The sequence below is a fragment of the Crocuta crocuta genome, unplaced genomic scaffold (assembly GCF_008692635.1).
Source record: "Crocuta crocuta isolate KB4526 unplaced genomic scaffold, BGI_CrCroc_1.0 scaffold323, whole genome shotgun sequence".
Lineage (NCBI taxonomy): Eukaryota > Metazoa > Chordata > Mammalia > Carnivora > Hyaenidae > Crocuta > Crocuta crocuta.
The window spans coordinates 596595-622290 of NW_027536465.1; the positions used below are offsets into that span (position 1 = coordinate 596595).

Consider the following 25696-nt stretch of genomic DNA (forward strand, 5'->3'; position numbering starts at 1 on the left):
AGAGCCAGTGTTAACTCATTTGAAAATATTAAGAAAGGTGTTGGCCTGGACTCCCGTGGCTTTCTTGACTCTAATTGCCAAAGTCAGTTAATGGTTTGCAGACTCTGGTCTAAAGCGTAATATGTGTGTGTGTGTATGGCATGGAGAAGACTTTGCTAAAGTCTGAGTTGTGAGGCAGTGTTCTGTAGCTTGCCAGCAGCTTCATTCTCTTCCCCCACTTCTGCTTGCTTTTTCCTCCCATTGGGTTCTGTTCTCCCACCTATGTCTTATATGTAAACGTAGTGAATAAGCCTTTAAGGAAAAATGGAAGCCTCCCCTTCCCCCTTTTCCTGTGATGTTTGGGCAGAAAGCTCAAGGACTGTGGGGGAGAAGGACTGGACTGTCCATCTTCTACTGGGCTTGTATTTTTTGGGCTTGACAGCATGTAGTAGAAGAAGAACACAGGCTTTAGAATGGAACAGATCTGAGTTTATATTTGGAACTTGCTATTAACCTAGACCTTGGGTAATTTCTTCACCTAGAGCCTGCTTTCTCATTTGCAGTAGAACTTACTTCCTTAGGGTTGTAAGTAATGCCAAGATAATAAACGTAAAACATTCAGTAATTGTCAGTTCTTTTCACCTTCCCTTTCTCCTCGGTAATAAACTACTAAGGCCTCAAATAAGGGGTCAAGAACTTATTATAGCAGGTCTGTAATGCTGCATCCTCTGTCCCAGAAACACTGGTCTAGGTGGGACCTCTTAGTAAATAGAGTTGGAGCAGGGGAACCAGCTCATCCACTCCTTAGAACCCAGGTACGCTCTTGATCCAGTGAGTCTCATCTACTAGCTCACAGAATAGTTTTGGGCTGAGGCATTACCATTAAGTAATATAATTGGGAGATAGAAACTAACTCCTGAAACAACATTAATACCTCACATTTGTATGATGTACATTATCTCACCTGATCCTCTTAGCAACCCTCAGTTAAACTGGGCTGGTGATGTTGGCATGTTACAGATGAGAACATGGCAGTGACTTTCTGCCATTGTAGGCTAGTGGCAGAGCCAGGACTGGGACCAGTCTTCTGAGTCCTAACCCACACAGCCTCTGCTTCTCTCTCTCTCAGACAGAAAATCTCCCCACACTATTAGGCCCAGGAATCTGACCCTCTCTTTCTGCTTAACTGTGCTGTCCTCTTCTCCAAATTAGAGCCAGGTGGCCAAGCTTTAAAGCCATGAACATGGGAAAAGATTGTGCTTCCTGGCCTAGAGCCCTGGATAGTTTTCCTACAACCTTTCTTAACTCCTTCTTTTTTTTTTTTTTTTTCTTAACTCCTTCTTTTAATCTAAAGCTGTAGGGGTAAAAAGTGGTTGTTTATGCCAGAGTGACAGTTTCTCTGCATCAGGGGGTGTTTTCACTGTATGCCCCTTAATAGTGGCGGTTTGGGCTTTTATTAGTAAAGGAGATTACAGGGCAGAGGCTGCCAGAGTGGTAACTATAGTTTGGGCCCTGTTGAAACCTAGAATTGGAAGAATCTCTCTTGCTTGGGCTGAGAGTCCTCTTGGTATGGAAGGTTCATAGGTCATCGTACATGGCGGAGAAGGGCAGTGGTTAAAACGAAGCAATAGAGAGGAAAAGGGAGCAGCTTTTTTTTTTTTTTTTTTTTTTTAATGGGGATACTTTTCATTAAAGACCCTTGAGTGGCCTGTTGGGATATAGAGTGGAAACAGGAGAAGTTGGCAGTAGACGGGAAGGAAGAACAGGAGTTGATGAGTGTGACTGTGGGAGCGCACAGCCGGGGTAGGAGGAATTTAGAGAGGGCTGCCACATTCTTGGATTTAGGCCCTGGATCCGCTGGAAGGAGCCTAGTGGTGGAGGACTAATTAGGGAGTTTATTGGGCACCTGTCTATCTGCTCCTCTGGGTGCTCTTGCTTACAGAATGCTGCGTATGCTCTAAAGCACACGGGCCCAGGGGCCCAAGCATTTGTGTTTGGTGGGGCCCTGGGGAGCGTGGGAAAGGGAACTGAAGCAAAACGCTCAGCCTAGGCTAGTCTCCACATGTCTTCCCCACTACAACTGTTGCATTGGTTTCTCAATGTCTTTGTGGGCGTGCTGGGACTGGGCTTTGAGGTTTCTGCCTTAGAGGTGGGAAGGCGAGGGAAGGGCATTCCAACAGCAAAAAAAATTTTTTCCCCAATTTGGTTGCTGGGAATAGAGGGTAAGTGAGTTTTTATCTATATTATAACCTGCCCCTGGTTCTGTACAGAAGTACTCTCTGACAGGAGAATCCAGGTTTTAATGAAAACTACATCCAACGTCCAGATATTTGAAGACACAGCAAAGTCCAAAGGGCATTTGTCACATGAAGCAGTCCCGAGTCATATTTTATACATCACTCCCTTCCATCTCCAGATTGTCCTTCTCCCAGGACTTGCCCCTGTTCCTCTTATTTTTTAAATGTTTTGTGTATATATTATTTTCCTCTCATTCCCATTTTTCCTCCAAATATTTCTGCAGCTCTCTCCTTCCTGCTTCCTCCTTGCTGTGGTGGCTGGGATGCTTCTCCCATGATTTTTTGAATCTAGACTGGGCTGTTCTCTGTGTTAAGCCAATCAGTTACGACCTTCTCTTAACAGGTGTGTATGGAATTATGTTTATTAAGAATAAATTTTTTAAGTGTCTTTTTTCTTTAGGGGGTTGATGAGAGGGTGGAGAAGGAGGGGAAGAGAGTTTATTTTAAAACCTGCCTCTTGACATGGTATATTGTGGACTGGCCATCAAATCTCCTATAGCCAGTTTGTAAGCAGGAAACCTTATTACGTCCAACGGTATGACTACAGTGCCCTTCCATTTACTGGCCAACTTGCAGTTAATGTACTAGGATAGGGGGAACTCTTCATTTTTGTATAACTATCATTTATTATATAACTAGCACACCAACCCTCTAGATACTTGGATATTACCCGGAGTTACGGAATAAGTAAAGATGCAGTTGGTTTATTTAGAGCTTTCTGTAGAATTTGCAGAATTCTAGCAATTGACTGTAAGTTAAAATATGAACTACTTCAAGGGGCAGTTTCAGAGTTTGAGCCTCATGCTCATTTTCCTACTCCCCAAGGGAGGTGAAGATCGCTGCACGGGGTGCCTTTTTACAAATGGAATTTTTGTGGGGTGTTTTGCTCACTTTGTCTCCTTTAGCCAAGGCACACGGTTTGCCTTCCAGCATTGTAGTGCTGCTTTGAAGAGTAGAAAGGCCCCTTCATAAACGTGTTCAATATGGGGGCCTTCATGTTGTTTCCTGGATTTGATAGGAAGTTTTTAGTATTTCCGGTTCTTACTGGCATTTTAAGTTAGCATATTGACTTAGTGTATTTTGCCACTACTGCAGCAATTTCAGTGTTGAGATTTGGGGAGGTTGAGGAAGATCTGTGGATCTGTACTGCCCCCTTACCTCTAGCAGTGGCTCGCCCTTGCCCTTGCCCGCCCTGGTCTGTACTGTGATGTTACAATTTTCATTGAGTTGATGCCAGCAAATTTTTCCAGGGAAAAATAACCTAATTTTAATCTCCTGTCATGACTACCGCCCTTAGCTGTATTCCCCTTCTCCTGCCAACAGCATAGACCTGGATCTAGGTGCACCTTTCCATTTGGTAATTATTTCTGGTGAGGTGTTTATGAAAGGGCAGTGGGCAGAGGATCCTGCTTGAGCAGACACTGGTGACGGGCTCCCAGGCTTGGTGGTGGCTGGCTTTCTGCATTGCAGTAAAACCACAAAAGGGCATCTTTGGCTCTGGGATTAATGATTCGTCTGTCTTCTCTGACCTGTGACCTTTTCTCTCCTCTCTCTTACCTTCTCCCGGTAGTGTGAAGTGAGGGGGGCCTTCTCCCTCCTTGCTCCTCCCTCTGTGATCCACACCTTCCTTTTTACCCTGCCCTGCGGCGGCTCCGCCCCTTACCTTCATGGACGACTCAGAGGTGGAGTCGACCGCCAGCATCTTGGCCTCTGTGAAGGAACAAGAGGCCCAGTTTGAGAAGCTGACCCGGGCGCTGGAGGAGGAACGGCGCCACGTCTCGGCGCAACTGGAACGCGTCCGGGTCTCACCACAAGATGCCAACCCCCTCATGGCCAACGGCACCCTCACCCGCCGGCATCAGGTAACCCCTCTCTCCATCAGACCTGCAGGTAGGATTTTGGCATGGTCATAGAGAGGCTATCATCCTACGTGGGAAACTACTTTCCCCCTGTGGTGATGGGCTGTCCAGTGCCCATGCTTCATGGCGAACCTATCCAGGGATGTTCAATAGTGATGTTAAGACATAGGGGATATTGCTGTTCTCCTGGGTTGAGTGGATTTATCTCGAGAAGCATCTGTCTGACTTCCTGTTTTGCTGGAGTGGGGTTTTTGGGTTGGGATATAATTCTAGTAATGGTACATCATATAGTTTGCAGCTGTTCTCAAGTTACTTCTGTTTCCTCTGATTTTTCCACCAACTTAGTATCAAAAATTCAGGAAAGTGAATGCCTGCTTAGTGGTTGGCGCAGTTGGGGATCTTGTATTCTCGGCTCCAGTTCAGTCTCCCTAAGGGAACGGTCTGCTAAGAAGGTGTGGCAGTGTCCATAAATTGTGTATTCTTGCTCCATATTGTCCTTGCATGCTTGTTTCGTTGGCTTTGCAAATTGTGTCTTGGAGGGAAGGGGTCATTGGTTAGAGCTGGAGAAGGAGCATGGTGCTGCTGTTTAACCCAGAACCCAGATAACCACAGGAGCCAGTGGTCTCTGGGTTGGCTGACTCTGTGATGTGACTTAGGAGAGTTGGTGTTAGAAATGAGAAGTATCTTGTGTTACCTATGGTTTCTCTGGTCTGACTTTGCTGTGATATAATCTGTCTGAGGTTATGTGTGTGTGTGTGTGTGTAGAGTAGGCATTGCCCAGTAGACTCCATCTTAAGAGATCTCCGATGGGAACTAACAACAGTGCTTGTGCTCCAGCTCATGCTCCAGTAGTCTTCATTGAGTATTCATTTTGTAAGACAGAGAAGGTCCCTCATGCTGAGGAGCATATTGAATGAGAGGACGGAAGTCCATTTAAGGATGATCAGGAACTTGGAGTTAGTGCGTTTGCAGTGTTCCTAGCATTTTTATAGGAATTGAGGGTCAGGAATGAGAGGTACATATGGAAAGGGGAGAGCAGGACTGCTCAGGCTCGGAGGGGGTGGGGAATTCCTGGAGTTAGTAGAAGGCTTCTCTTTCTCTCTTTATTATTTTTAACTTCTGTTCAGCAGTGAGCCACACCCTTCCTTCTTCCTGAAAATAATGTTCAACTTCCTCTCCCTGCAGCATTATACTCCCTATGTAATGGGAGAAGGGGGGGCGGGGAGTCTTCCAAGGTGGCTGGATCTCACAGTTTTCTATTGGAAGAGGAGCAGTCAAATGTATTTTTACATAGTATAATGTTGTCAGAATTATTTCCTGCTGCTTAAGATGGAGTAACTTGTGTCTGTGACTCTAAACATTGGTGAAGATACTGTCGAGACAACAGTCGGCTGGAGGAGAATTGGGGTATTCGTTTCCATCCTGTTGGAAAGAGAGACTCCTATCTCTTGCGTCTCTTTGAAATGGGAGTTTCCAGTGGTAGTAGAGCATGAAGATGCACGTAGCAATAAAGAAGGCCTTTGGAAACTCCCCAACCTAGCCTTAACGTTTTAAGGACTTACCTGAGTCTCTGCTATTAGTTTTTGAGTGCCTGTTATGTGCCAAGCATTGTTCAAGGCACTGGAAATATATCATTGAACAAAAGTGACCCAAAAACGAAAAATAAAAATACAAAAAACATTTGCCCTCATGGAGCTTACCTTCTTATACTCCAGAGACCCAGCCTGCTAGTACCAAGCCCAATTCCAACTACGGAGTGATGTTGTTCTTTTATAAGTAACTTGACAGAAGGACTCCAGGCCACAAATATCATTTTGAAAGCCCTTTTCCTGTTTGGAAAAAAAGATCATTTGATAGAGCAAAGGAAGGCCACAAAATGAATTATCTTCTTGTGGCCTGTGTTTCAGAACGGCCGGTTTGTGGGCGATGCTGACCTTGAGCGACAGAAATTTTCAGATCTGAAACTCAACGGACCCCAGGTAACTTCTTAGGTTCACAGTCTCGGCTGCTTCTTTCGTATCTTCTTCTTTCCCCAGCCTATAAGAGCTTATGGATGTCTTGTAAAGTGCCTGGTACATTGTAAGTACCTCCCCCCCCCCATTAATTAGGAAAATAAAAAATTTAGGAAAATGAAAAAGTGGAGCTTCATCATAGAGATACATGTATTTTGGAATGAATCTTAATGTCCTTTGATCTGGTATTTGATCCCTCACTTACTGCATCCCTTTTCTGGAATGGGAGTGCTTCTGTTTCTTCCTGAAATCTGACTAGTCTTGAGCCTTAGGCAGTTTCTGAAGGGTAACAGAGCCAGTCGGAAGATGGGGATTCTTTGGGGGATTTTCTGGTTCATCTTAAAAGTTCTTTATTGGTTGAACTTCTTTTTTAAAGGATCACTCAGATACAGATGTAGTTGTGGTAAACACAGTTAGTATTCACTTCGATGACCAGAACTGGGAAGTTAAATCTGCTGTCTCTGTCACTTGGGTGTTGATGTGCCTGTAATTAATTCAGTTCATATATACATACATATATATACATATATTTTAAATGTTTATTTATATTTGAGAGAAGGAGAGAGATAGAGCATCAGCAGGGGAGGGGCAGAGAGAAAGGGGGACAAAAAATCCGGAGCTGTCAGCACAGAGCCTGCTGCGGGGCTTCACTCACAAGCTGCAGGATCATGACCTGAGTCAAAGTCGGATGCTCAACCAACTAAGCCACCCAGGCGCCCCTCAGTTCATAATTGTTAAATGACTAGACCTCGGAAATTATATCTTCTGCTCTTTTATACAAGGTGGGGAAAGGTAGGAAAGCTACCCCTCTAAAAATCCTGAGGCTCATGGAAGACACATGAGGAGTCTTTGTCTCTAGGGAGACTGCTTCTCATTGGGTTGGACTGTTGATCTTTATGACTTAATAGTTAGTAGTTCCTTGCTTTTTCTCTTTTCCATACAGGATCACAGTCACCTTGTGTATAGTACCATTCCCAGGATGCAGGAGCCAGGGCAGATTGTGGAGACCTACACGGAGGAGGACCCGGAGGGAGCCATGTCTGTTGTCTCTGTGGAGACCTCTGATGATGGAACTACTCGGCGCACAGAGACCACAGTAAGCTAAGACTTGTACGAGGTCTGGGATGATGGAGGAGGTCTTCCTGTGGTCTTTACTGGGAGGGATTAAGAACTTAATTAGGATGGGGCACTGGGGGGCTCAGTCGGTTGAGTGCCTGATTTCAGCTCAGGTCATGATCTCACAGCTTGTGAGTTTGAGCCTCTGTGTCAGGCTCGGAGCCTGGAGTCTGCTTTGGATTCTGTCTCCCTCTATCTCTGAACCTCCTTTACTTGTGCTGTGTCTCTCTGTCTCTTTAAAAAAAATTTTTTTTTAATTTAAAAAATTAAAAAAAAAAAAAAAAAACTTAGGGTGATGAAAGGTGTTGTATGCAGTGGAGGCATAAAGAAAGGGATCTCTGGCCAGACAGGGACTATAGGAGAGATCTGGGAAAATCCAGTGGAATGGGGAGGAAAGGAGCCTTGCAAGGTCCACAGTGGCTTCCTTTATAGGCACAATTGCTGCCAGCATAGCTGTCCTGCCTGGGAACTTCCTCTGAGATGGAGTGAAGGGTAGATGGTAAAGTGTAAGACATTTCTAGATAAAGTGAGCTGGCAGTAGGAGTTTATATCATGTCTTAGAGCAGTCTAGAATTTAAGCATCTTTGGTTCACTCTTTTCTCTTTCCTCACTTGAAGGTCAAGAAAGTGGTGAAGACTGTGACAACACGGACAGTACAGCCAGTCCCTGTGGGACCAGATGGGCTGCCTGTGGACGCCTCGTCAGTTTCTAACAACTATATCCAGACTCTGGGTCGTGACTTCCGCAAGAATGGCAATGGGGGACCTGGTCCCTACGTGGGGCAAGCGGGCACTGCTACTCTTCCCAGGAACTTCCACTACCCTCCTGATGGATATAGCCGCCACTATGAGGATGGTTATCCAAGTAGCAGTGACAACTATGGCAGTCTGTCCCGGGTGACCCGCATTGAGGAGCGGTATCGGCCCAGCATGGAAGGTTACCGGGCACCTAGTAGACAGGATGTCTACGGGCCCCAGCCCCAGGTTCGGGTAGGTGGGAGCAGTGTGGATCTGCATCGTTTTCATCCAGAGCCGTACGGGCTAGAGGACGACCAGCGTAGCATGGGCTATGATGACCTGGATTACGGCATGATGTCCGATTACGGCACTGCCCGTCGGACGGGGACGCCCTCTGACCCTCGCCGACGACTCAGGTAAGGAAGAAAAGGGGAAGGTAAGGGTCTTTTAAAGATAGTGAAAAGGGATAGCTCTTCTTTTTCTTTCTTTCTTTCTTTCTTTCTTTCTTTCTTTCTTTCTTTCTTTCTTTCTTTCTTTCTTTCTTTCTTTTTCTTTCTTTTTTTTTTATTGTTTTAGAGAGAGGAAGAGAGCGAGTAGGGGAGAGGGGTAGAGGAGGAGAGAGAATCTCAAGGAGGCTCTACACTCAGTGCGGAGTCCAATGCCAGGCTTGATCCCACGATCCTGGAATCATGACCTGAGCTGAAATCAAGTCAGATGAATGAGTCACTCAGGCTCTCTTCTTTCTCCTTCTAAGTGTTTTTTTTTTGTTTTTAAATCAGAGATACTTGCATTTTTTCCTTCTGTGATTTTACTAAATATTGACTTGCTTTTTTTGTTACTTTTTCATTATAAAAGTCATGTATCTAATAGTAGAAAATGACTTGTGATGGGTACTGCTCTACATCCTGAAGAGTGGCCTTTGCTTCTATGCCAAGAGTTTCTGTTATTTCTGTCTAACCCCCTGTTAGTGATAGGCAGCACCACAAAGGAGCTTGGTGCCTGGGGCTGTGGGACACTCCCTTGCTCTTGTGAATTTCTTTAGCATCTGATTTGGTATTCAGAGTTTAGGGTTTAGGCTTTCTTCTGGGCCAGAATTGACAGTGAAGGGAGAACCCTCCCCATGGTGATTTTAATCTCAAATTTAAAACAAACCTTGATCTCACAAAAGCCCTGACTGACACTTTGTGTTTTGGTTCTTACATTTGATTATAAAGTGAAATGGGGGTGGCATCTTTTGAGGGTGGTACATTAGTGACACTCTGAAAGGTCACTAAAGCTGCCTCTTCTGACTTTACTGCTCATCCCAGGGGACTCTTTGGTGATCTGAAAAAGGGCGTGATTGATGTTTGGGCTGGTAGATGGTTTGCCCTGAGAGAATGCTTTGGAATGGGGGGTGGCAAACCTTTTCTGTAAAGGACTAGATAAAACTGTTTTAGCTTTTGCAGGCCATGTATCATTTTTGTTGTGTATTGTTCTTTTTACAACCTTTTAAAAATATAAGAGCCCATTTTTAGCTCTGGAACTGTGCAAAAACAGGTTTGGCCCACAGGCTGCCAACCCTGCGTTAGATTAAATCAGAGACATAGTGTTTACTAGACGAGGAAAAATGGTAAGAAATAAAGGAGAAGATTTATAGATGTCTCGATCATGAGGATATCCTAGCAGCTATTGCTGAATTTCTCTGTGGGGTCATAACCTTCTAAAGCAAATGCCTTGGTGCTCATTTTCCTCATATTAGGTAGCTTTGGCTAATAGTGAACTGGGCTGGGCCCAGGGGTAGAGGCCCCATTATCTAAGCCTGAGTCACTCACCTTTTAGGTATTGTATCATTTCGACAGCCAGTCCAACTTCTAGCCAGTGACTCACTTTTTATTGGGGGGGAGGGGGCAGTGGGGTGGGTACCAGACCTCAGCTGGTGCAACTTGGAGCACTGGTAGATAACAGCTATCACCAAAGGAGTCTGCCCAGGGTGTTGGCTCTTCTGCTTGTTAACAAATCTGCTTTTCTGACTTCCTCATTAGTAGAGTGATTGGACCTACGTGGGTGTGGGTGGCCAGGTCATTCTCTGCTGTCCCTCGCTGTGGCAGTTGACATAGAGAAAGCGTTTGGGGCCTGGTTCTTGGGTCTGTTCCAAGGTGGCTCTGGACTTGGAAACCTGATTGACTAGCAAGAACATTTGCTGCTTCCTGCTCCAGGCCTACGAGAGTAATGCAAGGTCAAACGGAAACAGTAAGGCAGAGTGATTAGTGGAAAAAGCACTGAACCAGAAGACTTCTAGTTCCAGTTGTGCCTTTGCCACTAGCTATATAGCCTCAAGCAAGTCATTTAACCTTTCTGGGTACAGCTTTATTTGTAAAACAAGGGAAAGAATGTCATGATCCACTGCTTATAAAGGAAGGAAATACAACTGAGTGACCAAATCTTGATTATAACAATTGTTTTTGTGATTGGTTATATTAAAATAATAATCAAAGTAAAATAGGCCCACTAAAAACTAGAAAAACCCAGAAAGGCACACCATCCATTGATAAAGGCCTATGGTTAACATTTTGGTGCATTTCCTTTGAATTCTTTTTTCCGATGCAGGTAAACATACCCTGACTTACTTTCTCTTCTGCTAAACTGGAATCTTACTTAACATACAGTTCAGTAGCTGACTTTTAAAACTTAGCTCTATAACCTGTTCATTTTGTTTCCGTGATATTAAAAAATAGTGCTTTTACTAGATGCTTTGTCCATCTGGGTTGCCATTGAGTGGTTGATGTTGACAGCTATGAGGCAGGCCCTTGGCTCCTGGCTAACCTTGAGGGTTGGGTGACAGTGGGAGGGGTTTTGTGGAACAAACAACAGGCTCATTTGGAGAGTTCCACACAATAGATTCTCCTGTCTCCTATGGGACCCAAAGAGTGAGATGAGCTCACAGATAATGGGTCGCTTCCTTCCTGGTGGTTATGAATAAATAATAGTGTGACAGATTCACCCTCTAGTGGTGTCTGGAAGTACTGAAATAGTTTAGACTTTTCTCTAAACCTTCAGTTGTTTTGTTTTTGTTCTTTTCTCAGTGACTGGGTATCCCAAATGCTGTGTGTTCAGTAGCCCGTGTTTTGACAGAATCTGAGGTGTTGTCTTTAGGAATTAGAGGCTAGAAGTCCTATGTCCTACACATTTGTTGAGTGGCAGGGATGATGTTGGGGTGAACTGTAAACATTAATGGTCAAGCTCATACCAAAGCCAGGTCCTCAGGTGATGTACCAAGAAGGCCTGTGCTGTTTTTACTCTTACCACCTCCTCTCTCGTAATTTCCAAAATAAGATAAGGCGAGGCTTAAATAAGAAGTGTGTTTAAGGGTCTAATCCCAGCAGCTGTTTCCTGTGTGTAAATGCCTCATTTCCTGTTTAGCTAACAGCTTATAAGAACTGTTCTCAGACATTGTTTGCTGACTTCTTTGATTTTAACTCTGTCATCTGAGGGTTTATTTCAGTCTCTATCCAGAGAGGTTAGCTGTCAGGTATCACTAAATGCTAAGCAGTCAGGATTTGGGTGGGTGTGTGTGTGTGTGTGGGTGGGTGTGTGTGTGTGTGAGTGATTAATGTCTCTGAGTATTTGTTAACTCTTCTCCAGGCTAGTAAACTTGACAGGTGGTTTTAATCTAATTGCAGAGGCCTTTAAAATTGTTTACCTTATCTCCTTAAGAAAAATTGATCAGTATATCATTTATGCAAAGGAGAGGTAAGATCTAGTGGTACTGGAGCTGAACTTACTCTTGCCTTGGAGATTAGGGCTAATGGGAGCTCACCGGGAAACCAGACTCTACAACTTGATAATATTTGCCTTTCCTCTGGGTTCTTCCACTACTGCAGGAGCTATGAAGACATGATTGGTGAGGAGGTGCCGTCCGACCAGTACTATTGGGCTCCTCTGGCCCAGCATGAGCGGGGAAGTTTAGCAAGCTTGGATAGCCTGCGCAAGGGAGGGCCGCCACCCCCCAACTGGAGACAGCCAGAGCTGCCGGAGGTGATAGCCATGTTAGGGTTCCGCCTGGATGCCGTCAAGTCTAATGCAGCAGCGTACCTGCAGCACTTGTGCTATCGCAATGACAAGGTGAAGACCGATGTTCGGAAGCTCAAGGGGATCCCAGTACTGGTGGGATTGTTAGACCACCCCAAAAAGGAAGTGCATCTTGGAGCCTGTGGAGCTCTCAAGAATATCTCTTTTGGACGTGACCAGGATAACAAGATCGCCATAAAAAACTGTGATGGTGTTCCCGCCCTTGTGCGCTTGCTCCGAAAGGCTCGTGATATGGACCTCACTGAAGTCATTACCGGTGAGTTACAGGCGCAAGGGGACTGCTCGTTTGGGGTCACTCTTACCCCTAGAGATGTTGAGAGCTAGAAAGACGTCCAGTCCTTTTATTTTTGAGTCAAGCTCATGAACTGGTGGTTTTTGGGTCATGTCCATCTCATAGATTTGTTTGGATCATGCAAGGTTTTCAAAAGTTTAAAGAATTGATTGCTGATGTTTAAAATTCAGAAGATTTCACTTAAAATTCCAGATTCTTGGTTTCAGTTAAAAACATGCAAGGACAGGTAATTGTGGGTCTGTTTTGCTCCCTGACAGTTGGTCTGAGCTGATTGGTATGTGAGTGCTCCGGTTTGTAATAATCCTGAACGTATTCTATTGTCTTTAGCCAACTACTGCCGTGTAGGAAGTTGTCTCCCAACAGTGAAGCGGAGTGTCTGTTTGCCGTTTTTCCACTCTCTTGTAATGTCTTTTAAATACCTGCTTCTGACATACCTGCCTGGCGTGTGTAGACAATTGAACTTACGGTCCTTGCTTTAGAAGAATTGTTTTTCATGTTGTGGGTTGTGATCCATTAGTGCATAGAATACAGTTTTCTGAATCCCAATCAGTATTTCAAGAGAAAGAAAGAACAAGAAATAGGATAGATTATTAGTTCTCAAATTAGGACTGATCTTGCCCAACAGGGGACATTTGCAATGTCTGGAGACAGTTTTCGTTGTCATAACGTAGCTTAGGGGGAGTGCTACTGGCATCTAATGAGTAAAAGTCAGAGATGCTAAACATCTAATAGTGGACAGGTCAGCTTCCCACAACAAAGAATTATCTGGCCTAAGAGGTGAGTGGCGCTGAAGTTGAGAAACTCTGGTGTAGGTAGCCCAGAGAGCATTGCTTACACTAAGTATTGTTTTGTGACATTTTATTTTGTGATATATATGGATATATGTGTGATGTGTATGTTGAGCCATAATGTATATTTCTTACTGTGGGTCCCAAACAAAAGATTAAATATGTGTATAATGTATCTGGTTGTTCCAGATTATGATATACTGGGAAGACTGAGAAATGATGGGGTAGGGGGTTCTCTTGGGCTCTCTTAAGACATCCTGTGCTGGGTGTTGGAGACATGTCTGATACGTTGTCTCTGCCAGGAACCCTGTGGAATCTCTCATCCCATGACTCAATCAAAATGGAGATTGTGGACCATGCTTTGCATGCTTTGACGGATGAGGTGATCATCCCGCATTCTGGTTGGGAGCGGGAACCTAATGAAGATTGCAAGCCACGCCATATTGAGTGGGAGTCGGTGCTCACCAACACAGCTGGCTGTCTTAGGTAATGTAAGGGCTTCGAGAGTACGAAGACTGAGTTTTTGAGGACTGACTTAAATTTAAAAAATTTGTCTTTCTTTTTAAATTTGGTAGCCTGTCATTCAGCCTCCATTCCTGTCTATATTACATCCTGTGACTCCAGCCTGTCTTTTCCCTGTGTCACTACTCCTTTGTATGCCACATACGTTTGCTATGCTGGTTTACTTGTTCCCTGCACAACCTCACTCCCGTGCCTCTTTGACTTTGTGCATTTAATTCGTAAACATTTGTTCAGTATCTGCCACATGTGAGGCAGTTGTTGAGTCCTGAGCTTGGAGCTTGTATGCGTGTCTGTGTCCCTGTCCTTAGTGATCTGTATTTCAAGTAAGGCCGCGATGAGTGAACAAAAGGAGCACAAAGTACTCGAAGGATAGGGGGAGGACCTGTTCTTCCTCAGTCTTTATCACCCCTCTTGTGTCTTTTTTTCTACAGATTTTTTTTTTTTTTAATTATCTCTGCACCCATTGTGGGGCTAGAACTTAAAACCCTGGGATCAAGAGTCACACGCTGTACCAGCTGAGCCAGCCAAGTGCCCCTCCTTATTTATCTTTAGAGGCTAAACTCAAAAATGCCTTTATTTCATGAAATTTTTCCTGATTTCTTCTTTTGCTCTTAGGAGTACACTCTGTGTGCTCTGTCCCATTCTTCATCCCTTCTTCCATGCAAGAAGTATCTATTCTATCTTAAAGTATTGTTGTTGGTATAAATGTCGTGAAAGTAGGGATTGTCTGAACTCGGCTTGCTCTAACTGAAGTACCTTGCTTATAACAAGTACTCACTACTCATTAGAGTGAAAAGAAAAGGTATGGCGGAAGCCTGTAAATGTTGAAGATATTAAGAGAGGATTTCTAGATTTGAGTCATCTTGAAACCTCTCCCTTCCCCCTCAGGAATGTCAGCTCCGAGAGGAGTGAGGCTCGCCGGAAACTTCGGGAATGTGATGGTTTAGTGGATGCCTTGATCTTCATTGTGCAGGCTGAGATTGGGCAGAAGGATTCAGACAGCAAGGTAAGTTAACGGCTGAGTGAATTCCATTCACGGCAACGATGAGGCAGCTGTAATGCAGAGCACCATCGCGGGCTTTCATGTGACCTGAGGTACTTGTTCCCTAAAGCAGCTGTTCACCTTAGAAGGAAACGGTTTTCCTTAGAATTTCCTTTTCCCATATAATCTATTTTAAAGCTGTTTAGCTATATTTCCAAGGTTCTATATTTTCCTAAGTAGGAAAAAGTCAGGGTGACCCTCGGTTTTGTGTCACACACCAAATGGTGGCAGAAACCTTCCCTTAGCCTGAGGCTGCAAGGATTTTTGACAGACTTGGTGCACTTCAGAGGCTTTGTGAGAGATGATCCATTGGGCTGTGCTTTTGGGATCAGTGTTCTAATCCTTGAGTCATTGCTGGGAAGTCACTATAGGCATTCTGTTGCTCACCGTGCCCTTTATCTTTTGTTCCTAAGCTTGTGGAGAACTGCGTTTGCCTTCTTCGGAATTTGTCGTACCAAGTTCACCGGGAGATCCCACAAGCAGAGCGTTACCAAGAGGCACCTCCTAACGTTGCCAACAATACTGGGCCACATGCTGCCAGTTGCTTTGGGGCCAAGAAGGGCAAAGGTGAGTCTTGGTTCTTTGTTCCTTGCTCTCTAATGTAGGATGGGAATGGGAAGGAACTCTTTTAGCTTTAGGCACAAAATACTTGCTGAACGGTACGTCCGTCTGCCTTGACAAGGATACCTTCTCGCTCTGCAGCCGCTTCCCTGTGTCGTGTGCTCCATTCACGGTGGTGACCATGGTGGTGGTGGTGGTTAGTGGTATCATTTTGGGGGCAGTGAAGGATGAGAACTCAACTAATCTGGGGCCTTCTCCCCCGTGTTCCTCCTTTGTGTTTCCTGTGTTCTTCTTTTCCTCCCTGTTTCCCTGCTTATTTGCCCATGATCCTGTTGACATCTCTCTCCTGCATTTTTCTTCCTTCATTTCTGTCTGCTTTCCACCTTGGGTGACGCGCTGGAAGATGAGTGGTTCTCCAGAGGTGAGTGGAATCTTTTAAGGCGCTTATCGACTTCTAATTTGCATGCTTTGGTTTTAGCTTCCCTAGTATTTCCTAACCCTTCCCTGTGGATGCATGTAGGAAGGACCATTGAAACAAGTCCAGGTCTTTGGAGCTACTGGCTCATGGCATGCTGTGTGTGGGTAGCAGGCCCAGCTATCAGAACTCAGGACCACAGTGACAACGGTGCTCATCCTTATCTTACCTGTCTGCCGCCTGTTTTCTGTCCTTGTTTCTGCACAGCCCCTGCTGGGGCAGCTGGGGGGGACCTTGGTGTTTGTTTTTTGTTTGTCCCCCCCCCCGACACATCTCTGATCCAAAAATTTTGACTGAAGAATGAAAAGTATACCATGTGGACCCTTTTCTTTCTTAAACTTTTTACCCCTCCCCTTTTTTTTTTTAATTTTCAAAGGGAAAAAACCCATAGAGGATCCAGCGAACGATACAGTGGACTTCCCCAAAAGAACTAGTCCTGCTCGGGGTAAGTTGTCTTTTTCTTTTTAGTCTCCAGGGATCTCAATCTCAGACACATGGTCCACAGATAAGCATTTGGTAGCCTAACAGTAGACTGTGCAGTATGATCACTGTTCTCTCTCCTCCTACTCTGAGCGTGAGCGATGGGGGAGCCCTGGGAAGCTGGTACTGCAGTGGTAACTTATGAAAGCTTGTTGTGGCAAACTTTTCAGATTATTGGAGGATAGGTAAGGTCCTGATGGCGGTCTAGGCCAGAAACAGAGGTGCTCTAAGTAACCACTCCTGTCCTGAGGACTTTAATTGTTATAAGAAGCCTCTTTCTCACAGTTTGGGTATTTATGTTAACTAGTACAGGGAGTTTAAAATTCACAGCTCTTCATGGATGTAAGAATTTTAGATGTTGTTAAATCTAGGATAGGCCTTTTTACTTGGTCATAGTAAAAGTGAGCAGAATGACTCCGTTAACTTAGAAATAATTCATTTGAGATGAGGAATTTTTAACCCTGAGTGCTGTCAGTGGGCACATGAATGCCTTGAGTGCTAAGGCCAAAGTAAACTGTGGAAGAGGAGAGGCAGGGAGGAAGGAGAGAGAGGAGTTGCAGGTGATGAGTTGAGGTCTGTTCTCTTCTCCCCATGGATGGATTATTCTTCAGAAGGCATGGAATCAAGCCTTTGGGTTTGCTGTTGGGTGAGGGGGAGAGTCTAGGGAGCCTCATGGTACAGGAGCATAAATCCATCAATCCCGAGTGCTGAGGCTGGACTTGAACCAGCCAGAGTCCCCTGTTTTAGGTAATGACTAGCATCCTCTGCCTTCCTGCCCTTTCTCGTGCAGGCTATGAGCTTTTGTTTCAGCCAGAGGTGGTTCGGATATATATCTCCCTCCTCAAGGAGAGCAAGACTCCTGCTATCCTGGAAGCCTCGGCGGGAGCCATCCAGAACTTGTGCGCTGGGCGCTGGACGGTGGGTACCTTTTCAAAGATGGACTTAGAGGGGCGCCTGGGTGGCTTAGTCGGTTAAGCGTCCGACTTTCNCACCATTTGTAATCTGTTCCACCTCTTCCCGTGTGTTCCTTCTAGTATGGCCGATACATCCGCTCTGCTCTACGTCAAGAGAAGGCTCTTTCTGCCATTGCCGACCTCCTGACCAATGAACACGAGCGCGTAGTGAAAGCTGCGTCCGGAGCACTGAGAAATCTGGCTGTAGATGCTCGCAACAAAGAACTGATCGGTAAGGAGTTGATCGCACACCATTAATCTCAGCATCCAGTACCACGCCTTTAATCTGGCAGATGCTAAGTACTTCATTATTGAAGTGACTGAGAGGAGGGATCCTGGCTAGCCCTCCATAAGTTTGTGACTCTAAGGGTTCTAGTTTAATGGTCCTAGAAAGACCAGAAGTGATCACTCTTCAAAACTAGAATAAAAACCACTATTCTTTATTAAGCACTTGCTTTGTTAGTGGGCGTCGTTAAACACTTGTGTGCGCTGCCATTCAGTCCTCCCCACTTTACAAAGGTCTGATGTTTATAGAGTCAAGAAACTGTAGGGGAAGTTAGGTAATTTGCCCAGAGTTAATTAATACAGGTGGATCACGGCAGAGCCCAGGTTTTTGTTAAATTCACAATGACTATTCGATTGAACTACAGTGTTACGATATGGAATATGTATACTGTATTCCTTAGAATATCTGAAAAGACTGTAGCATATTTGATATAAAGTATTCACATAGTTTCAATTTGACTAAAGGGAAGAATAAATAAAGGAGTAAGAAGGACCATACGTTCATGGCTCTTCTGATATGATAACCCCATAGCAGAATGAGGTTGATTGATGTGGACATTGCCTGCACTTCATATGATCAGTGTGATTAAGTACAGCATTAGGCTCCTCATACCGGACTTGGTTTTTCTCCTGCACACACTACTTCTGTCTTAACGCTGTAGGTAAACATGCTATTCCGAACTTGGTAAAGAACCTGCCAGGAGGGCAGCAGAGCTCTTCCCAGAATTTCTCTGAGGACACTGTGGTCTCTCTTTTGAACACCATCAATGAGGTTATTGCTGAGAACCTGGAGGCTGCCAAGAAGCTTCGAGAGACACAGGGTATTGAGAAGTTGGTGTTGATCAACAAATCAGGGTGAGTTTAACACTGAAAATGACAACTGGAAGAGTTTGTGTGGAGAGGGGAGTTACTGGGAAGGAGTGTTTGTGTTTACTTTCTTATTTTACGTATAAAGTGTGAAGAGATAATGCTCTGTTTTTTGTCTTTTTTATTTATTAAAAAAAATTTTTTTTAGTGTCTTATTTATTTCTGAGAGAGAGAGAGAGAGACAGCATGAGCAGGGGAGGTCAGAGAGAGAGGGAGATACAGAATCTGAAACAGGCTTCAGGCTCTGAGCTGGCTGTCAGCACAGAGCCCGATGCGGGGCTTGAATCGTGAGCTGAAGTTGGACGCTTAACTGACTGAGCCACCCAGACGCCCCTGTTTTTTGTCTTTAATGTTGAGCTTAAAATTGATAACAGACTGTTGCATCAAACATTTTTTTGTGTCACTGTTTGGGACCCAATACAGAAGTTGGTGAGTATTTGATCTTGCCCATTTTGGCATTTCTGTTCTTATGTTACATTATGTTAGAGAGTACAGGTTCTCAGCTTCTTCCCTGGTCTTAACATCCAAATTCCATGTTGTATTACTTTCCACCAAAGGAACCGTTCAGAAAAGGAAGTCCGAGCAGCAGCACTTGTATTACAGACAATCTGGGGATATAAGGAGCTGCGGAAGCCACTGGAAAAAGAAGGATGGAAGAAATCAGACTTTCAGGTAGAGTAAGTCTTAGGCCTGAGACTTGATCCTTTTTTCCCTTGATTTCATGTACACTTTTGTCTTTGGTTACTTCCACTTCACTATTTCCTTAAGTCCTGCTTTATCCCAAGTCTCTGTGAGTAAGGAGATCAGTCGGTTTATTCCTTCCCTGAAAAGAACGGTGCTATGGTTCATTTGGTGCCAAAACAGCTATGGTCCCCTCAGTACCACAGCATGCTGTCCACGCTGGGGGGGGACAAGGGAAGATGGCCTGTTTGACTTTTCCCCAGATGTTGTGCCATAGCCCCTTGAAGGAATTTACTGGAAACTGTCACCTGGTGGTATGAGTGTACCTCTAATCTCTTGTTCGGGACATAAATAGAAGCCACAAAACCCTCATTTGTTTCACGATACAGATATTTAACCCCTTATGAGGTCCCTTTTGGTAAGAGCTATATTTGGGAATAGGGACCTAAAGATCTGCGCCCATTGGGGAGTAAGATATGGGTGAATTCAGTATTCTGTGACATTGATACATTTTATGTTTGCCTCCAGGTGAATCTAAACAATGCTTCTCGAAGCCAGAGCAGTCATTCATATGATGACAGCACTCTCCCTCTCATTGACCGGAACCAGAAATCAGGTTCAGTATGGGGGCGGAGGGTGTACCCCTCTGCTTTTATTCCACCACTTCTGTTCATTAGTGAGCTTACTACCCATAGGATAGAATATATATTTGTTACTGTATGAGCTAGTCTTTTGGTAGATGGTAATAATGCTTCACCTCAGGACTGTACCACAGAAACCGGTGGGCCTGAATGTTAGAAAGCAGGCAATAGACTGGAAGTGATCCTCTGTCTTTGTTTGCAGACTTAAACTGTTTTCTCTATTTGAGAGATAATTGACATATATCATTGTTACATTTAAGGTGTACAGCATAGTGCTTTGATGTGTGTGTATATCGCATAATGATTATTTTTTGGTTTTATATTTCTGCATAATACCATGTAATACATGGACTGTTGAAAAATTAGAAAATTCAAGTATCCAGAAAAATAACAACAACAAAAACCACTTTCTTTCTTTTTTTTTTTTTTTAATGTTTTTTATTTATTTCTGAGAGAGAGAGAGACAGTGTGAGCAGGGGAGGATCAGAGAGAGAGGGAGACACAGAATCTGAAACAGGCTCCAGGCTCTGAGCTGGCTGTCAGCACAGAGCCCGATGCCGGGCTCGAACCCACGAACCGTGAGATTATGACCTGAGCCGAAGCCAGATGTTTAACCGACTGAGCCACCCAGGCGCCCTAAAAACCACATTTTTCTGTTACCCAGAGATCACCACTGCTGTTCGTGGTTTTAACTTTTAAAAACTTTTGCTGTGTGAGCAAATAAATTTTTCCCCCAAAAGATGAATTAATGTATTTTGTTTTATGAAGTGTTTTCTTTTTCACATTAAGTGTATATTGTAGTGCTTATTACCTTGATGACACTTGGCTTTTGCCCCCATCAGGTTGTTTATTTTTATTTTTAATGATTTTATTTTTGAGAGAGACAGAGTGCGAGTGCGAGCAGGGGAGGGGCAGAGAGAGAGGGAGACAGAATCCGAAGCAGGCTCCAGGCTCTGAGCGGTCAGCACAGAGGCCCATGCAGGGCTCCAACTCAGGAACTGTGAGATCATGACCTGAGCCGAAGTCAGACGCTTAACCGGCTCAGTCACCCAGGCGCCCCAACATTAGGGTTCTTGAGATGTGGTGTGAGGATCCCCATGTCTGTTGACATTTTGCTGGCTGTGCATAAGCCGTGGGGGTGTTTGCAGCAGCAGCTGTGGTACCAACCCCTCACCACACTAGCTGTCTTAGTCTTCGTGGCCATGTACTCACAGTTTACAAAAGCCAGTTTCACTTGTGAATGTACTTGATGGAGCTGCAAGAATTACTATTTTTATTGTTTGTGACCTTGAGCACATGTCTTTTTGAAATCTCCCGTGCTGATGAAATAGGAAGTACTCAGCGAGCCCTGTGCTGCACCCAGAGTGGGACAGTGGACCTGAGGGAAAGCACGGGTGCTCTAGCTGGAGTTTCTGAGTGGACCAGCCACTCTTTTTCTGGAATGCTGTTTTTACTTTGGAAAAAATGGCAAGCTATGGTTATTCAGACTTGAGTATTTGCTAGACATTTTCTCAAAAATGAATGCAGTGAGCTTGTTACTTTGAGAAAAACAACGGACAGTACTTGTTGCCTGAATTTTCAAGTGAAAATTATAATTTTGGCAAACTTGTACCTGCCATTATGAGCCTGGTAACACCCCTATATTTAAAAGACTTTATTTTATTTAAAGTTTATTTATGGGGCAGGGAGGGGCAGAGAGAGAGGGAAAGAGAGAGAATCCCAAGCAGGCTTTCCTCTGCCAGTGCAGAGCCTGACATGGGGCTCAATATCATGAAACAGTTCATGACCTGAGCCAAAATCAAGAGTTGGATGCTTGATCAACTGAGTTACCCAGGTGCCCCAAAAGACTTTTTAATGAAACCAGTGGTTATAGTAATGACTGTGATTTTTTTTTTTGATGTTGTATAATGAAATGTGTTAACATTTAGAAGATCTGCATTACTCTATGAACCAGTATTTTCTAAATGACTAATGTGTGATGTTTCAGAATCATGCATGGGTAATTGACCCATTCAAAGTGCAAGACAGGCCAATGCATTTTAATTTAACCAAGTATGAAGAAGAGATCATTCATTTGGATTCAGATTCCACATTCGGATTCCACATTATTGCTAACTTTAGAGAAATTCTACTTGTGTATTAGTGTACTATCAAATAATATACACAATTATCTGAAAAGATTGTTGAAATTCTCCTTTTTTCCAACTTTTTTATGGGAGGCTGGATTTTCTTCATATACTTCAAATAAAATAACATCACAACAGATTGAATGCAGAAGCAGATAGGAAAATCCAGCTATCTTCTATTAAGCCAAACTTTAAATACATGTGCAAAAATGTAAAACCCCAAAACAAACCCCCCCCACAAACCTGCTTTTAAAACTTACTAAAAGTGTTATGTTAACATGGAATAAGGGTTTTTTTAAATTTTTTTTTAAAAAATGCTTATTTTGAGAGAGAGCGAGCAGAGGAGGGCTGAGGGAGAGAGAATCCCAAGCAGGCTCTGCACTATCAGTACAGAGCTCGAGGTAGGGCTTGATCTTATGAATCTTAAGATTATGACTTGGGCTGAAATCAGGAGTTAGAAGCTTAACCAAATAAGCCACCCAGGTGCCCGTATTTTTACTTAAAAAATTTTTTTTTCATTTATTTATTTATTTTTGAGAGAGCCAGTCTGAGTGCAGGTGGGGGCAGGGCAGAGAGAGAGGGAGAGAGAAAATCCCAAGTAGGCTATCTATACTGTCAGCACAGAGCCCGACATAGGGCTTGAACTGTGAGATCATGACCTGAGACGAAATCAAGAGTCGGGTGCTTAACCAACTGAGCCAAAAATAGGTGCTACCCTATTTTTACTTTTAAGTGAAATATTAAAAATTTCTCGGTATAGTAGAATAGTAATACATATAACCTACACCAATGAATACTTTTTGGATCTTCATAATTTTTAAGACTGTGTAAAGGTGTCTGGAGACCAAATAATTTAACAATTGCTTGTTAAGAGTGAATAGTTCTTATGTTAGAGGTCCATTGGAAGGGAATCTCTTAAGTCCCATGAGGGCTTTGTCTAGTGACTGGCACATAGTAGGTGCTCAGTAAGAATTTGATGGGAGGGAGGACCGACCAGAGAGCAATTTTTATAATGAGTATAGATTTTGAAGAGTTGGTTTTTGACCTGGATAACTTTTTGACTCCATGTAGATAAGAAACCTGATCGGGAAGAAATTCAGATGAGCAGTATGGGATCAAACACAAAATCATTAGGTAGGTGTAATTCCTGCCTAAGGACATGGAGTTAACATTTCTTTGGGATGAGAACTGTCTGGCCCTGCAGTTTTTTTCTAGCACGTTCACCATTCACCATCCCGGGAGAGCATTCATTGCCTGGACATTTCTATTTGGAAGGATGTGAGAAGATTTAGTGAAACTTGATCTTTCTACTTTCTTCCATGTTCTCACATATTCAAAGGTTTAAAAAATTTTTTTTTTCATTTACCCTCANATTGTTACAGACTTTCACAGGCTGACCCCAGGCTCCGTCTCCATCTTGTTTTCATGTACTCTTGTTTCAGCCCACCTGGTCTAATTTTCTATTTTGTCTCTTTACTCTGTATTTTTTAAATTTTGCTCGGAGAATACTTCCTACCAGAATACTCTTCTTCTTCCCCTTTGCTTTGCTAAATTTTCTTCATCCCCAGAGGCTTAACCAAGTCCTGTCTCCTGTGTTAGGCTCTTCCTGACTGTTGCAGCACCTCCACCCTATCTTCTTAATTCCAATACCATTGATAGACAGATCTCTTCTGTTTTGCTTTGTCATATGTCCTACTCTGTGTATTTCATTTAATTGTCTTCCCAATTAGATTCAAGTTCTTTTTAAGTCAGGGACCTTAAGTCAAGGACTAGACCTTAATGCCTTTCTGGAGCATTTGACAAAGTTTACTTCCCAACAGGGGTGCCTAATTCACACTTACCTGCTTACTATGTATGGTACACCAGAGGAATATCGTGTTTTTTGTATTTTTTTTTCATTAGACAACAACTATTCCACACTGAACGAGAGAGGGGACCACAACAGAACACTGGATCGATCCGGGGATCTAGGTGAAATGGAGCCATTGAAGGGAACACCCCTGATGGTAAATTCTCTTTTATATGCTCTTTTGTCCTTCTAAGGCTAGTTCTGTTTTGAAACCTCCATGTTTTGTGAAATAGGAAGAAAGTAGTGAAAGACAGTATCCTTTTCTGGTAGGAATTTTCAGGAAAAGTAGGAGTTTGATTCATATTGAGATTTCTTGGGCCATAATTCTACAGTGGGTCAGGTTAGGAGAAGGAAGACCATAAATGCATTGCTGATGTGACTAATGCTAATTCATCTATTCTCATTCATTACTCTCTTCCTGTCCCTGCCTTTTCTCAAATATCTTGCCCCTTTCTTACTATTACCTTGTTTCATTTGAGTTGACCAGCTTTGGGATCTTCCTTAGATTTGGCACATACTCACGAGGTTTCTGTTTCCTTACTCTCGTACTAACAAATTGCATGTGTTCACAGCAGGACGAGGGGCAGGAATCTCTGGAGGAAGAGTTGGATGTGTTGGTTTTGGATGATGAGGGGGACCAAGTGTCCAGCCCCTCCATGGTATGTCCTCCAGCCACCCCCAAGATCGTCCTTGAGGAAGGAGGGCCCTGTGTGGCGGCAGTTTGCCAATCAAGCTGATCTGATCGGGCTAGAGACCCTAGTCTCAGCCACTTGGAGCTTGGGGGTGCTGCTTCTGTGATTATTGCCTCTCAAGAGGTTGGGACATGCCTCTGGTGATCTGATTCTCCGTTATGTGCTGCCTTCCTCCCTCCGGATTTGCTCAACTGTCTTTTGGTTCTCCTCAGTCCCAACCCTGTTAACATTTCTGTCTCTTTTTTTCCCTACAGCAGAAGATTTAGCACCACTATCTCCACTACAGCTGGGCTTATAATATATGTACTTTTATTTTTTGGTGGTGAAATGGACCGATGATTTTTCCTTTCTTCGCTGGACTGTTGTGCCAACTGCCAGGCTGCCTCCTGCCCTTATAGCCCTAAGTGGCCACCTTCTTTCTACCAACTCCTAACTCCTTCCAGTGAAGCTTAATTGTCCCTCCTCCCCACTCCAGATCCCCTCCAGTTGCTCCCAAGAAGCCTGACTCAGTTATATGCATATCTTGAGAAACTGCTGCAAATTAGCTCTTTTTGCCAGCTCTCCCTGGAACTCTTGGCCTTGTGTGGAGGGAGGGAGAGAGAGGAGCCCTCGCTGGAGGCCGTGGGAAGAATTGGAAGTTACATGCTGTCTATGCAGTGTTCCAGCACTCTGATAAACTGATGATTCTTAATCAAGATTTTTCTTTTCTTGGTGGGGAAGGGACTTTTATTTTTTTGGAGAATCGGAAGTGTGAACTCTTCCCGTATGCCTGATGACTATTTTTAAATCCAAGAAGGCTGGCAACATTGGCACATTCCACCTGGGCCCTTGAGTAAGTGAAGGTCTCCTAGAACTGAGATTAAGAAACCTTGCTCTCCTCTTCAGGGCAGGGACCATTATGGACCTACAGACTCCATCTCTTCTCCAAGCCTCATGCCAACCCTCGGCTGCTGCCACTGCCCTTTACTAAGGCTGTCCTTAATCTTCCTCTCCCACCCTGTGATAATGTCTGTTGACTTGGCCTGGCCATTTGCAAGAAGCTATAGAAAGAGGAGAATGTGTCAAGGAAGACTTTTTGGGTGAGAAGGAGCAGAAAGATGTCTTCTGGGGAGAAGAACCTCTAGCAGGAGCTAGTAGGAATGCACAGGAATCAGTTAGTCTGAAACTGGCAGGAAGCTTTGAAGCTGGCTTCCCCCCTGCCCTTCTTTCTCCTTTTCCTCCCCTTCTAGTCGCGTCCTCCCCTGCCTCTCCCCTGGATTGGTTGGCTGACAAAAGGACTTGATGTACATACTCCTGCCCCCTTTACCCTTAAAAGGTGGGGGATCGCCCCTGGATTTGCCTCTTCTTTGTGCCTTTGGCCTGGGGTGCATCTCC

The 25696-nt window shown here is 44.1% G+C and overlaps 1 protein-coding gene across 8 annotated transcripts in view; it reads left to right on the top strand.

Moving 5' to 3' along the window:
• CTNND1 (catenin delta 1) overlaps window positions 1-25017 on the top strand; it is a 45822-nt gene extending 20805 nt beyond the window's left edge. For 3 of the 8 annotated variants that reach the window (XM_077748900.1, XM_077748901.1, XM_077748902.1), the window contains exons 2-18: window positions 6043-6114; window positions 7091-7243; window positions 7881-8416; window positions 11861-12324; window positions 13451-13634; window positions 14559-14676; window positions 15126-15279; window positions 15677-15694; window positions 16125-16193; window positions 17019-17146; window positions 17263-17413; window positions 18129-18321; window positions 18891-19005; window positions 19543-19630; window positions 22853-22915; window positions 23684-23787; window positions 24577-25017. In XM_077748900.1, the coding sequence (XP_077605026.1) occupies window positions 7127-7243; window positions 7881-8416; window positions 11861-12324; window positions 13451-13634; window positions 14559-14676; window positions 15126-15279; window positions 15677-15694; window positions 16125-16193; window positions 17019-17146; window positions 17263-17413; window positions 18129-18321; window positions 18891-19005; window positions 19543-19630; window positions 22853-22915; window positions 23684-23787; window positions 24577-24588 (2514 nt within the window). In that variant the 5' untranslated portion in view covers window positions 6043-6114; window positions 7091-7126 and the 3' untranslated portion in view covers window positions 24589-25017. Of the gene's footprint in view, window positions 1-2500; window positions 2620-3846; window positions 4139-6042; window positions 6115-7090; window positions 7244-7880; window positions 8417-11860; window positions 12325-13450; window positions 13635-14558; window positions 14677-15125; window positions 15280-15676; window positions 15695-16124; window positions 16194-17018; window positions 17147-17262; window positions 17414-18128; window positions 18322-18890; window positions 19006-19542; window positions 19631-22852; window positions 22916-23683; window positions 23788-24576 lie in introns of all 8 variants that reach the window. The other 5 variants (XM_077748896.1, XM_077748895.1, XM_077748898.1 and 2 more) reach the window with 5 other exon arrangements.
• Window positions 25018-25696: the final 679 nt, after the last annotated feature.